Below are 14,704 nucleotides of genomic sequence, written 5' to 3'. Positions count from 1 at the left end.
ACATCTTTAAATATGTTCAGCCTGATTTGGAGGATTCAGGGGACATGAAATAGCCTCTGAACTTTCTTCTGGAAGTGGAAAAACCTCCTAAACCCGAGCTCAAGCCATTACCACCATCCTTGAAATATGCATTTCTGGGAGAAGGTGACACTTTTCCAGTGATCATAAGCTCTTGTTTAAATTCACAGGAAGAGGAAGCACTTATTCAAGTGCTAAGGACACACAAGACAGCTCTTGGGTGGTCCATAGGTGACCTTAAGGGCATAAGCCCAGCTAGATGCATGCACAAAATCTTATTGGAGGATAATGCCAAACCAGTGGTTCAACCACAGAGGCGGCTAAATCCAGCCATGAAAGAAGTGGTGCAGAAAGAGGTCACCAAATTACTGGAGGCTGGGATTATTTATCCTATTTCTGATAGCCCCTGGGTGAGCCATGTTCAAGTCGTCCCAAAAAAGGGAGGCATGACAGTGATTCATAATGAAAAAAATGAACTGGTTCCTACAAGAACAGTTACGGGGTGGTGCATGTGTATTGACTACAGAAGGCTCAATACAGCCACCAGAAAGGATCATTTTCCTTTGCCATTCATAGACCAGATGCTAGAAAGACTAGCAGGTCATGATTATTACTGCTTTTTGGATGGCTACTCAGGCTATAACCAGATTGCAGTAGATCCCCAGGATCAAGAGAAAACAGCATTCACATGTCCATCTGGAGTGTTTGCTTATAGAAGGATGCCATTTGGGCTATGTAATGCGCCTGCAACCTTCCAGAGATGCATGCTCTCCATTTTCTCTGATATGGTGGAAAAATTTTTGGAAGTCTTCATAGATGACTTCTCAGTATATGGAGACTCATTCAGCTCCTGTCTTGATCACCTAAAACTTGTTCTGAAAAGATGCCAAGAGACCAACCTAGTTTTAAACTGGGAAAAGTGTCACTTCATGGTGACTGAAGGAATTGTTCTTGGGCATAAAATCTCAAACAAGGGAATAGAGGTGGATCAAGCAAAAATAGAGGTAATTGAAAAATTACCACCACCTGCCAATGTTAAGGCAATCAAAAGCTTTCTGGGGCATGCATGATTCTATAGGAGGTTTATAAAGGATTTTTCAAAAATCGCAAAACCTCTAAGCAATCTGCTAGCTGCTGACACGCCATTTGTGTTTGACACAGAGTGCCTGCAGGCGTTTGAAATGCTGAAAGCTAAGCTGGTCACAGCACCAGTCATTTCTGCACCAGACTGGACGTTACCATTTGAGCTAATGTGTGATGCCAGTGATCATGCCATTGGTGCAGTATTGGGACAGAGGCATGAAAAGCTTCTACATGTCATTTATTATGGCAGTCGCGTTCTAAATGATGCCCAGAAAAATTACACAACCACAGAAAAAGAATTACTTGCAGTGGTTTATGCCATTGACAAGTTCAGATCATACTTAGTAGGATCCAAAGTGATTGTGTATACTGACCATGCTGCTCTTAAATATCTACTCATAAAGCAGGATTCAAAACCCAGGCTCATCAGATGGGTATTGCTTCTGCAAGAGTTTGATATAGAAATAAGAGACAGAAAAGGGACAGAGAACCAAGTGGCTGATCATCTGTCCCGGATAGAGCCAGTGGAAGGGACGTCCCCCCCCTTTCTTGAGATCTCTGAAACGTTTCCTGATGAGCATTTATTTGCCATTCAGGAAGCACCATGGTTTGCCGATATTGCAAACTATAAAGCTGCAAGGTTCATACCCAAGGAGTACAACAGGATACAGAAGAAGAAATTAATTACTGATGCAAAGTACTACTTGTGGGATGAACCTTATCTCTTTAAGAGATGTGCAGACGGAATTATCCGTAGGTGTGTGCCTAGAGAAGAAGCACAGAGGATCCTGTGGCATTGCCACGGATCTCAATATGGAGGCCATTTCGGAGGTGAGCGAACAGCCACCAAGGTCCTCCAATGTGGCTTCTATTGGCCCACACTCTATAAAGATTCCCGAGAGTTTGTACGTAACTGTGACAGTTGCCAAAGAGCTGGTAATCTGCCTCATGGTTACGCCATGCCTCAACAAGGAATCTTGGAAATTGAGTTGTTTGACGTATGGGGAATTGACTTCATGGGACCTTTCCCACCATCATACTCAAACACTTATATTCTGGTGGCAGTTGACTATGTATCAAAATGGGTTGAGGCTATTGCCACACCTACCAATGATACTAAAACAGTGCTGAAGTTCCTCCAGAAACATATCTTTAGCAGGTTTGGTGTCCCTAGAGTACTAATCAGTGATGGGGGCACTCACTTCTACAATAAACAGCTTTACTCTGCCATGGTTCGGTATGGAATTCGCCACAAGGTGGCCACTCCATATCATCCACAAACCAATGGACAAGCTGAAGTCTCTAACAGAGAATTAAAGAGAATCCTGGAACGGACAGTAAATACCCGTAGAAAGGATTGGGCACGGAGCTTGGATGATGCTCTGTGGGCTTACAGAACAGCATTCAAGACCCCTATAGGGACCTCTCCATACCAACTCGTGTATGGTAAGGCATGTCACCTGCCCGTGGAACTGGAACATAAGGCCTACTGGGCAACCAGATTCTTAAACTTTGATGCCAAATTAGTAGGAGAAAAACGATTGCTCCAGCTAAATGAGCTAGAGGAATTCAGATTCACAGCTTTCGAAAATGCCAAGCTTTATAAAGAAAAATAAAAAAAATGACATGACAGAAAGCTGTCATCTAGAATCTTTGAACCAGGACAGAAGGTCCTGTTGTTTAACTCTAGACTCAGGCTATTCCCCGGGAAACTGAAATCCCGGTGGAGGGGACCATACATGATTACAAGTGTGTCACCATATGGTTATGTGGAGCTTCAAGATATTGATTTTGATAAGAAGTTCATTGTCAATGGACAGAGAATCAAGCATTATCTTGAAGGCAACATTGAGCAAGAATGCTCAAGGCTGAAGCTAGATTAAAAGCTCAGCAAGGTCCAGCTAAAGACAATAAAGAAGCGCTTGCTGGGAGGCAACCCAGCCATGGGGCAACAATCCTCTAAGCATTTTGCCCTATTTCTATTTTTATTCTTATTTGTTTATATAGAGTTCATTGGCAACAAGGTAAATAATCATTTACAGAAGACCTCGGCACACAAAACAGAGAAAAAGAGCTCACTGGCAAGAAAACGCCAGTAAAAGTATATTTTGGGCGTTCAACGCCCAAAATGGGCATCCACTGGGCGTTGAACGCCAGTAATGGTAGCAATCTGGGCGTTCAACGCCAGAAAGGGGCACCCACTGGGCGTTGAACGCCAGTAATGGCAGCAGCTGGGCGTTGAACGCCCAGGAGAGCAGCAATTGGGCGCTGAACGCCCAAAACAGGCAGTGTTTGGGCGTTCAAACGTCAGGAAGGCAGGGAGGAGCCAAATTTATTTTTTCCACACGTATTTCCATTTTAATTTCAAATTTTATGCTTCAATGCATGATTTTTACATGAACATGTCAAGAACCCTGATTTCCAAAATCCTTAATTTCTAAAAATCCATCTTTCCAAAATCAATCCAACTCTTTTCAAATCTTTTCTAAAAACAAATCTATCTTTTTCACTCTAAAATCTTTTCAACTAATCCATATCTTTTTCAAATCTCCATATTATCTTTTTCAAAATTCAGATTATCTTTTTCAAAAATCTATCATATCTCTTCAAAATTAAACTATATCTTCTATCTTATCTTTTTCAACTCAATCTTCTTATCTTATCTTTTCCAATTTTTCGAAAACCCACCCCCCCATCCCTTTAAATTTGGGTTCGGCCTCCCTCCTCCTCCATCAACAATTGCACCTAGCTCTCCTTCTATCCATCTCCTTTCTTTTCTTTTGCTTGAGGACAAGCAAACCTCTAAGTTTGGTGTGTTTATCCGAGATCACTAAGATCATGGCTCCTAAAGGAAAACAACCCACTCCAAGAGGCAAGAAAGAGAGAGTTCCAAAACCACTTTGGAATCAAGGGAAGTTCTTATCTAAAGAACATTCAGACCATTATCTTAAAGTAATGGGTCTGAGATCAGTGATCCCGGAAGTTAGATTCGATCTGAAAGAAGATGAATATCCGGAAATCCAGGAGCAAATTCGAATCAGGAACTGGGAAGTCCTAGCTAATCCTGAAACGAAAGTAGGAAGGAACATGGTCCAGGAGTTCTATGCTAATATGTGGCAGACTGACAAGCAAAAACTATCTGGAACTGCCTTCTATGAATTTCAGACCATGGTCAGAGGAAAGATTGTTCATACCACCCCTGACAAGATCAGAGAGATCTTAAAGCTACCTCAGCTAAAGGATGATCCAGACTCCTTCAACAGGAGGATGATGAGAGCAGACATTGACCTGGATAAGATTCTAGAGGACATATGTATCCCTGGAGCCAGGTGGACCACCAACACAAAGGGTGTCCCAAATCAACTCAAGAGAGAGGATCTCAAACCACTCGCCAGAGGATGGCTGGACTTCATTGGGCGTTCTCTGTTGCCCACTAGCAACCGTTCTGAAGTAACAGTTAAAAGAGCAGTAATGATCCATTGCATCATGATGGGGAAGGAAGTGGAGGTTCATCAGCTGATTTCAATTGAACTCTACAAGATTGCTAACAAAAATTCTAAAGAGGCCAGGTTGGCTTATCCAAGCGTGATTTCTCTGCTCTGCAAGGATGCTGGAGTAAGGATGGGAATAACTGAGTATATCCTAATTGAAAAGCCAATCACCAAAGCATCAATGGAAAAACAACAAGCACAGGAGGATCCCATCAAGAAGAGAGCGCAGGAATTCCTCCCAGAGATCCCTCAATCTGAATAATGGGAGTATCTTGAGACGTCCATTACCAAGATACAGGAAGCTATGGAGCAAATAATAAAAGAACAGAAGGAACACAGTCAAATGCTGACCTATATGTTTAAAGAACAAGAGGAGCAGGGGCGTGACTTAAGGGAATTGAAGTGCCAAAAGTCTTCTCTTGTAGGACCAAGCACCCCAAGGATCAGAGGAACCCCCGTTTCCCCAGAATAAAGGTTGTTAATTTCCAATTTCTGCTTTAACTTTGTGACAGTGTCCTTATAGAAGTTTACCTTAGGAGTCATATAATAGTAATTAGTATCTATTTTGATTTTATCTCTAATTAAGCTATAGTTTATTTTTCTTATCATCAGCAAACATGAATAAAGTAGTAGATCTTTTGAATAAGAGGCAATAAAATTTCGAGTTTTAATAAGAAAAATTCTGATTAGCTAAATGTGGTGGCAATGCTTTCTGTCTTCTGAATGAATGCTTGAACAGTGCATATGTCTTTTGAATTTGTTGTTTAAGACTGTTAAATATGTTGGCTCTTGAAAGAATGATGAACATGAGACATGTTATTGATAATCTGAAAAATCATAAAAATGATTCTTGAAGCAAGAAAAAGTAGCAAAGAACAAAGCTTGTAGAAAAAATATATAGACGAAAAAAAAATAGAAAGAAAAAGAAAAAGCAAGCAGAAAAAGCCAAAAGCTCTTAAAACCAAGAGGCAAGAGCAAAAAGCCAATAACCCTTAAAACCAAAAGGCAAGGGCAAATAAAAAGGTTCCCAAGGCTTTGAGCATCAGTGGATAGGAGGGCCTAAAGGAATAAAATCCTGGTCTAAGCGGCTAAACCAAGCTGTCCCTAGCCATGTGCTTGTGGCGTGTAGGTGTCAAGTGAAAACTTGAGACTGAGCGGTTAAAGTCAAGGTCCAAGGCAAAAAGAAGAGTGTGCTTAAGAACTCTGGACACCTCTAATTGGGGACTTTAGCAAAGCTGAGTCACAATCTGAAAAGGTTCACCCAGTTATGTGTCTGTGGCATTTATGTATCCGGTGGTAATACTGGAAAACAAAGTGCTTAGGGCCACGGCCAAGACTCATAAAAAAGCTGTGTTCAAGAATCATCACACTGAACTAAGAGAATCAATAACACTATCTGAATTCTGAGTTCCTATAGATGCCAATCACTCTGAGCTTCAATGGATAAAGTGAGATGCCAAAACTGTTCAGAAGCAAAAAGCTACTAGTCCCGCTCATCTAATTAGAATCTGAGCTTCACTCAAAAACTCTGAGATATTATTGCTTCTCAACCTATTAGTCTTCTATTTTATTTGTCTAGTTGCTTGAGGACAAGCAACAGTTTAAGTTTGGTGTTGTGATGAGCAGATATTTTATACGCTTTTTGGGGTTAATTTCATATAGTTTTGGGTATGTTCTAGTTAGTTTTTAGTCTATTTTCATTAGTTTTTAGGAAAAATTTATATTTATGGACTTTACTATGAGTTGTGTGTTTTTCTGTAATTTCAGGTATTTTTCTGGCTGAAATTGAAGGAGCTGAGCAAAAATCTGATTCAGGCTGAAAAAGGACTGCTGATGCTGTTGGATTCTGACCTTCCTGCACTCAAAGTGGATTTTCTGGAGCTACAGAACTTGAAATGGCATGCTTCCAATTGCGTTGGAAAGTAGGTATCCAGGGCTTTCCAGCAATATATAATAGTCCATACTTTGCACAAGGATAGACGACGTAAACTGGCGTTCAACGCTAGTTCTCTGCCCAATTCTGGTGTCCAGCGCCAGAATAGGATCAAAAGCTGGAGTTGAACGCCCAAACTGGCACAAAAACTGGCGTTCAACTCCACAAATGGCCTCTGCACGTGACTTACTTAAATCTTAGCCCCAGCACACACCAAGTGGAACCCAGAAGTGGATCTCTGCATCATCCATCATAGTCCACTTATTTTTTGTAAACCTAGGCTACTAGTTTAGTATTTAAACAACTTTTAGAGACTTATTTTGTACCTCATGACATTTTAGATCAAACCCTTGTATTCTCTGACGGCATGAGTCTCTAAACCCCATTGTTGGGGGTGAGGAGCTCTGCTGTGTCTCAATGAATTAATGCAAGTATTTCCGTTTTCCATTCAAACACGCTTGTTCCTATCTAAGATATTCATTCGCGCTTAACTGTGATGGAGGTGATGATCTGTGACACTCATCACCTTCCTCAAATCATGAACGTGTGCCTGACAACCACCTCCGTTCTATATACGATTGAATGAGTATCTCTTAGATTCCTTAATCAGAATCTCCGTGGTATAAGCTAGAACTGATGGCAGCATTCATGAGAATCCGGAAAGTCTAAACCTTGTCTGTGGTATTCCGAGTAGGATTCAAGGATTAAATGACTGTGACGAGCTTCAAACTCCTGAAGGCTGGGCATTAGTGACAGACGCAAAAGGATAGTAAATCCTATTCCAACCGGATCGAGAACCAACCGGTGATTAGCCGTGCTGGGACAGAGCGCGTGAGCGTAGTTTTCACTGGAAGGATGGAAGGTAGCCATTGACAACGGTGATCCACCAACACACAGCTTGCCATAGGAGAACGTGCGTGCGTGAACAAGAAGACAGAGAAAAGCAGAGATTCAGAAGACAAAGCATCTCCAAAACTCCAACATACTCTCCATTACTGCATAACAAGTAACCTTTAATCCATGCTCTATTGTTTATTCGCAATTCAACTGATAAACATAATTGACTTCCTGACTAAGATTTACAAGATAACCATAGATTGCTTCAAACCAACAATCTCCGTGGGATTCGACCCTTACTCACGTGAGGTATTACTTGGACGACCCAGTGCACTTGCTGGTCAGTGGTACGAGTTGTGAAAAGTGTGATTCATAATTCGTGCACCACTGTGCCTTAATTTTTCAGATTTGACCTGTATTCCTCTTGATTAGCATCTATCCTTCTGTTAGTTTGAGCTTGTCTGTCCATAAGGGTGGAGACTGCTCCTGTAATTTGTGAGGATAGTTGTACTATTGCAGCTTCCATCCTCTCAAAGTTGCTCTTGATTTCACATGGTTGTATAGTTGAGGATGGTGCATCTTGGTTGAGGTTGTTATGTGTGGGCTGGTTATTATGGTATGATGTGTTTTGTGACTTATGGTAGGGTCTATGGTTCCTTATTTGATGGTTAGGGTTGTGGTTGAATTGCTGATTTGATGAATAAGGTTTGTTGTGGTCCTAGTTGTGGTTCTGTTGATTTTCCCACCCAAAGTTTGGGTGGTTCTTCCAACCTGGGTTGTATGTCTTAGAGTGTGGGTCATATGGTGGTCTGGATGAATTGTTCACATAATTAGCTTGTTCTCAGTCACCTTCAGATCCTGGTGCATTCCCTTCTTATTGAGGAGTTTGGTCCTAAATGACTGAGGCTTGGTTGGCCTCCATTCTTTTTATTAGAGCTGCTATTTGAGCTGCAATTGCTTTGTTCTGAGCTAACAAAGCATCTACAGAGTTGAGCTCTAGCACTCCCTTTTTCTGAGTCCTTTCTGAAGCATAGAAATACTCATTTTCAGCTATATTTTCAATGACATCTATGACCTCTTCAATGGTTTTCTTCTTGTTGAGTGAGCCTCCTGAAGAATGATCCACAGCCTTCTTTGCTTCATAGGATAGTCCCTTATAAAAGATGTGTAGTTGTACCCATTCATTGAACATTTCTGGTGGGCATCTTCTTGTCAGATCTTTGAATCTTTCCCACGCCTCATAGAGTATTTCTCCATCTTGTTGCCTGAAAGTTTGTACCTCAGCTCTCAGCCTAATGATTCTTTGTGGAGGGTAAAATCTTGCAAGGAATCTATTCACGACCTCCTCCCATGTAGTTAGGCTATCCTTGGGGAATGATTCCAACCACTTTGCTGCCTTATCTCTGAGTGAGAAAGGAAATAAGAGTAGTTTGTAGATGTCGGGGTGTACCCCGTTGGACTTTACAGTATCACATATCCTCAAGAATGTGCTGAGATGTTGATTAGGGTCTTCTTGGGCACTTCCTCCATATGAGCAATTGTTCTGAACGAGTGTGATGAGCTGAGAATTCAGCTCAAAATTGTTGGCATGAATTGTTGGCTTTAAGATGCTGCTGCCACAATTTCCTGGGTTTGGGTTGATGTAGGAGCCTAAGACTCTCCTCTCTTGCCCATCATGATTTACTGGACCTTCTCTGGCATGGTTGTGAGCTTCTTCTTCATGATGGTTCTCCATGTTCTCCTCCATGTTTGTTTCAAAATACTCTTCCTCTTCCTCAGCACCAACAACTCTTTTCCTTCTTCCTTCCCTCCTTAATCTAAGGAAGGTCCTCTCAGGTTCAGATGAATAAGGAAGTTACTCTTGTTAGAGTGGATGTTAGTGTGAGTGGTGCAATTAATCAAACAGTTAGAGGAGTGAAAATACGAATGATAAAAGTAATCAAAGAAGAAAGAGATAGAACTCAAAATAAAAGAAAATAAACAAGATAAAATAACAAGGAATTTAAATTGCTTAATCTAGCTCTCCAATTGATTTAATCACTGTCAAATTTAAGCCAATCCCCGGCAACGGCGCCATAAAACTTGATGACTGGAATTCACACCCCATTCATAATTGGTGAATTACTCCTTTTGGCAAGCGCACCAAAATTATCGTCAAGTAATAACCCACAGTAGAGTGGGATCATATCCACAGAGATTGGAAAATTCGAGTAGTTTTAATCAATTGATGAATTAGTCAAGTGGATCAATAGGATTGTAGAGTGCAGAATTGTAAATGACATAAATGTAAATGACTAGAATATAAAGAAAAGCAATAAAGTGCAGAAATATAAATGGCAGAAAGTAAAGTGCAGAATCATAAATGACTTAAATGTAAACGGGAATGTGAAATTGCTGAATGTAAAATTAAGCTGTAAAGAAATGGAAAGATAAAAATGGGGAAATTCATTGAGATTGGGAGATGTTGTCTCTTTGGATCAAATCTAGCTTATATCCTCTTCAATCATGCAACTCATTGACCTCTTGGCAATCATGATTGATTGAGCCCCAATCCCTTGGTGACTCAATCTCTCAGATCTTGATCAATAGCCAATTCCTTGGTCTAATTGCTCATGAAGAGAGATATGCTTGGTCCCTAATTATACCACACACCATCATAGGTCCAAGTAGAGGGAGGATTATATGTCACATATCCAAACACCAAAACCCAGATTCTACTCTAGTGTGAGAAGGGATTTCAAGCATGGTTTCATGTTTCCTTTCCCAAGGTTCCCATGAAACCCAATTGTATTCAATCTCTTTCCCAAGATAATTGAATACTAAGCATTAATAACGAAATTCCATCTAGAAAATCAAAGAGAAGATGAAGAGAAGAAAGATTTCACTATCATTCATCCATCAAGTACAACAGAGCTCACTCTCTCAATGAGAGGGAAGTTAGCTACTCATAGCTCAAAAAGTACTCAAAAGTGAAGTGTAAAAGTGGATCTAAAACTGACTGCTTAACCCCATTCTTCAGTACTCCTTGGGGGTATTTATACTACTCCTAGTAAAATAAAAAAAATTACAAAAGGGAAAAGGAAAATTACATTTTGGAGGGAAAAGAAAACACTCAATAAGCATGACTTCTCAGCTGGCGTGTAGCTGGCGTGTAGCTGGCGCGTCTCTAGCGTGTCACGTGCCCTTCATTTCCAGCTTGGCGTGCCACGCCCAATCCTTCAAGTGGCACACTCGTCCCTCTAGCAACCTTAGCATGCCACACCTTCGAACTCAAGTGGCATGCTATAGTGGATTTCTTATGTTGGCGTGCCACGCCTTCGAACTCAAGTGGCACGCCCCTTGCCTTTTTCACTTCTCTTTGCCTCTGGAAACTTGTACTAGCGTGCCACGCCCAAGGTCTGGCGTGCCACGCCCTTGCTTTATGCTTGGCTAGGCTTCTCTGGAAAGATGAACTAGCGTGGCACGCCCAGGGTCTGGCGTGCCACGCCCCTCTTGTGAGTGAGTGGTTGCTCTGTTTGGCGTGCCACGCCACGAACTCAAGTGGCACGCCCCAATGCTTCTCTTCTGAATGACACTTGCGTGCCATGCCTAGCTACTCAAGTGGCACGCCTAAGTGAAGAATGGTGAATAGCGTGCCACGCTTTCGAACTCAAGTGGCACGCTCCATGTAATTGGCCTCCTTCATCCTCTCTGGAAACTAATACCAGCGTGCCACGCCCATGATCTTATCTTGGTTCCAATAGTTTGTGTGTCACGCCTCAGCCTTCAAGTGACACGCCATAGTGAAATGCTAAGGTTGGCGTGCCACGCCTTCAATACCAAGTGGCACGCCCAGTCTTTGCTTTTGGTCCTTTGTGCATTGGCATGCCACGCTTGGTTGCTCAAGTGGCACGCCCAGTCTTCAATTGCCTTCAGCCCCTTCTCTGGATTGTTGTACCAGCGTGCCACGCCATGCTGCTCAAGTGGCACGCCCATGGGTTTATGAACTCTTCAAGCTTGGCGTGCCACGCCTGGGTTCTCAAGTGGCACGCCCAAGTGACTTCTTTGGGCTGGCATGCCACGCCTTTGATACCAAGTGGCACGCCATAGTGAATATTCTTCTTGGGATGGAGAGTTGGCGTGCCACGCCCCTTTGCTCAAGTGGCACGCCCATAGTAGTTGATGGGTCAGGCGTGCCACGCCCAACTTGGCGTGCCATGCCCCTTTTGTGTCCTCCATTGTGGCTCTCTGGAATTTTGTATCAGCGTGCCACGCCCATATGCATGCTTTGAATCTCTTCTCTGGACTTTAGTACTGGCGTGCCACACCCAGCTCCTGGCGTGCCACGCCAGTGCGTTTTTGTGGCGTTTGCTTCAAGTGTCACGCCAGTTTCACCCGCCCAGCTTCTTGTTTGTCTTCTACCCTATTTTTGATGCTTTTCTCACCTGAAATTCAGCACAACTCATCTCAAAGTAGTGTACCATAATATTCATCAAATAATGCATGAATTGTACTGATCAAATAAGATTTATGCTCTTTTATGGTCTTCTTTATGCAAGAAAGAAGGGTAGATGATGCAAGTCATCATAAAGTAAGGTATTGTTCTAGGTCATGTTGTTTCTAATACTGGTATATTTGTTGATCCTGCAAAGATTGATGTTATTTCTGATTTACCTTACCCCTCTTCTGTGAGGGAAGTCCGTTCTTTTCTTGGTCATGCAGGTTTCTACAGGCGATTCATCAAGGACTTCAGTAAGGTTGCACTACGCCTTTCCTAGCTGTTGCAAAAAGATGTAGAGTTTGCTTAGAATGAAGAATGCACGAAAGCATTTGATAAGCCGTTTGAGATTATGTGCCTTGACCCAAGCTCCTATTTTGAGAGGGCCTGACTGGAGTAGGCCGTTCGAGATTATGTGCGATGCATCTAACTATGCAGTAGGAGTGGCGCTTGCTCAGCGCAGAGGTAAGGATCCTTACATTATTGCTTATGCTTCTAAAACACTTGATGATGCCCAGTCTAATTATACTACCACTGAAAAGGAACTTTTAGCAATTGTTTTTGGCTTGGATAAATTCCGGGCTTATTTACTTGGAACCAAGGTGGTAGTATATTCAGACCATGTGGCATTAAAGTATTTACTAGCAAAGAAAGTCAAAACCAAGGTTAATCTACTAGATATTGCTATTGCAAGAATTTGATTTAAAGATCTAGGATAGGAGTGGTTCCCAAAATTTAGTGGTGGACCACTTGAGTCGCCTAGAGCATGTAGAAAGTGACTCCATTCCTATCAATGATGCATTTCCCTTTGATAGCTTGCAAGCAATATCCGAGGTAGTTCCTTGGTATGCACCCATTGCTAATTATTTGGTCAGTCAAACCTTTCCTCCACATTTTTCTAAACATCAAAAGGACAAGCTCAAGAGCGAGTCCAAGTATTACATATGGGACGACCCATATTTATGGAGATGTGGTGCTGACCAAATAATTTGGAGGTGTGTTCCACAATCCGAAATCCAGTCTATCTTAGAGGCATGCCACTCTTCTGAAAGTGGTGGCCACTTTGGCCCTCAAAGAACTGCATGAAAAATCTTAGACTGCAGATTTTGGTAGCCCACACTCTTTAAGGATGCAAATATTTTCTGCAATTCTTGCCACCAATGCCAAAGGTTTGGAAAGATATCCAAGAAGGATGAGTTACCCCAACAATACATGTTGTTTTGTGAGATTTTTTATGTTTGGGGTATTGACTTCATGGGTCCCTTTCCAAACTCAAATGGTTTCTTATATATCTTGTTAGCTGTTGATTATGTTTCTAAGTGGGTGGAAGCAATTCCAACATGCACTGATGATGCTAACGTTGTTGTCTCTTTTGTTCGAAGTAACATCATTTGCCATTTTGGATCACCACGAGCAATCGTGAGTGATCAAGGCTCCCATTTTTGTAACAAAAGGATGGCACATTTGAATAAGAAGTATGGCATTATTCACAAGGTGGCCACGGCTTATCACTCCCAAACGAATGGCCAAGCCGAAGTGTCTAACAGGAAAATCAAGCGCATACTAGAAAAGATTGTGAAACCTCATCAGAGAGATTGGAGTACCAGACTTAGAGATGCGCTATGGGCTTACCGGACAGCTTACAAGACACCGATCGGCATGAGTCCGTTCCGGCTTGTCTACGGAAAGGCTTGTCACCTTCCGGTGGAGGTGGAACACAAGGCTTATTGGGCTATAAAGGAGTGTAACTCAGGATTGGGAGGAGCCGGAGTTGAAAGGAAATTGCAACTGGAAGAACTGGAGTGCATTCGATTAAAGGCTTATGAAAACTCGAGGCATTACAAGGAAAAGGTGAAGGCGGTGCATGATCGGAACATCAAGCAAAGAGAGTTTAGAGCTGGAGATCAAGTCCTTCTCTACAACTCAAGGCTGAGATTAATGCCAGGAAAACTGAGGTCAAGGTGGGATGGCCCATATATGGTGGAAAAGGTTGAGCCATATGGAGTTATCCACTTGAACCATCCCTCAAGCCCCACATTCTTCAAGGTTAATGGTCATCGTCTGAAACTGTATCATGGTACAGTGGCGAAGAACAACAAGGAGCTGGAGATCTTTCTCTTGAAAGACCCAACCAAGGAAGAGAAGTGAGCTCATCGACTGTCCAGCTTAAGGACATTAAAGAAAAGTACTAGGTGGGAGATAACTGGCGCACGAATTATGAATCACACTTTTCACAACTCGTACCACTAACCAGCAAGTGCACTGGGTCGTCCAAGTAATACCTCACGTGAGTAAGGGTCGAATCCCACGGAGATTGTTGGTTTGAAGCAATCTATGGTTATCTTGTAAATCTCAGTCAGGAAGTCAATTATGTTTATCAGTTGAATTGCGAATAACCAAGAGAGCATAAATTAAAGGTTACTTGTTATGCAGTAATGGAGAATATGTTGGAGTTTTGGAGATGCTTTGTCTTCTGAATCTCTGCTTTCCTCTGTCTTCTGATTCACGCACGCACGCCCTCCTATGGCAAGCTGTATGTAGGGGATCACCGTCGTCAATGGCTACATCCCATCCTCTCAGTGAAGAATATGCTCACATGCTCTGTCACAGCACGGCTAATCATCTGTCGGTTCTCGATCATACTGGAATAGGATTCTTCATCCTTTTGTGTCTGTCACTAACGCCCAGCACTCGCGAGTTTGAAGCTCATCACAGTCATTCGATCATTGAATCCTACTCGGAATACCATAGACAAGGTTTAGACTTTCCGGATTCTCATGAATGCCGCCATCAGTTCTAGCTTATACCACAAAGATTCTAATTAAGAGATCTCAGAGATACTCATTCAATCGGATATAGAACGGA

General features: G+C 42.2%; 1 protein-coding gene across 1 annotated transcript; it reads left to right on the top strand.

The window, feature by feature from the left end:
• The first annotated feature begins 13,294 nt into the window (after nucleotides 1-13,294).
• Nucleotides 13,295-13,987, top strand: LOC107627381 (uncharacterized). Its single transcript, XM_016330219.1, has 2 exons — nucleotides 13,295-13,502; nucleotides 13,593-13,987. Exons 1-2 carry the CDS (start codon nucleotides 13,295-13,297, stop codon nucleotides 13,985-13,987), a joined length of 603 nt encoding a protein of 200 aa, XP_016185705.1.
• The last annotated feature ends 717 nt before the right edge of the window (nucleotides 13,988-14,704 follow it).

Source organism: Arachis ipaensis, chromosome B2 (genome assembly GCF_059453495.1).
Source record: "Arachis ipaensis isolate K30076 ecotype BB chromosome B2, ASM5945349v1, whole genome shotgun sequence".
Taxonomy (NCBI): Eukaryota; Viridiplantae; Streptophyta; class Magnoliopsida; order Fabales; family Fabaceae; genus Arachis; species Arachis ipaensis.
Note: the sequence above shows the minus strand (reverse complement) of the source record. Positions and strands in the feature narration are given on the sequence as shown.

What these genes read in the sequence shown, in the direction of transcription:
- LOC107627381 (XM_016330219.1), top strand. Translation starts at nt 13,295, where the DNA reads ATGGCACATTTGAATAAGAAGTATGGCATTATTCACAAGGTGGCCACG. An exon ending in CAAGACACCGATCGGCATGA is followed by an intron (nt 13,503 to 13,592) that starts GTCCGTTCCGGC and finishes AGTGTAACTCAG; the next exon opens with GATTGGGAGGAGCCGGAGTT.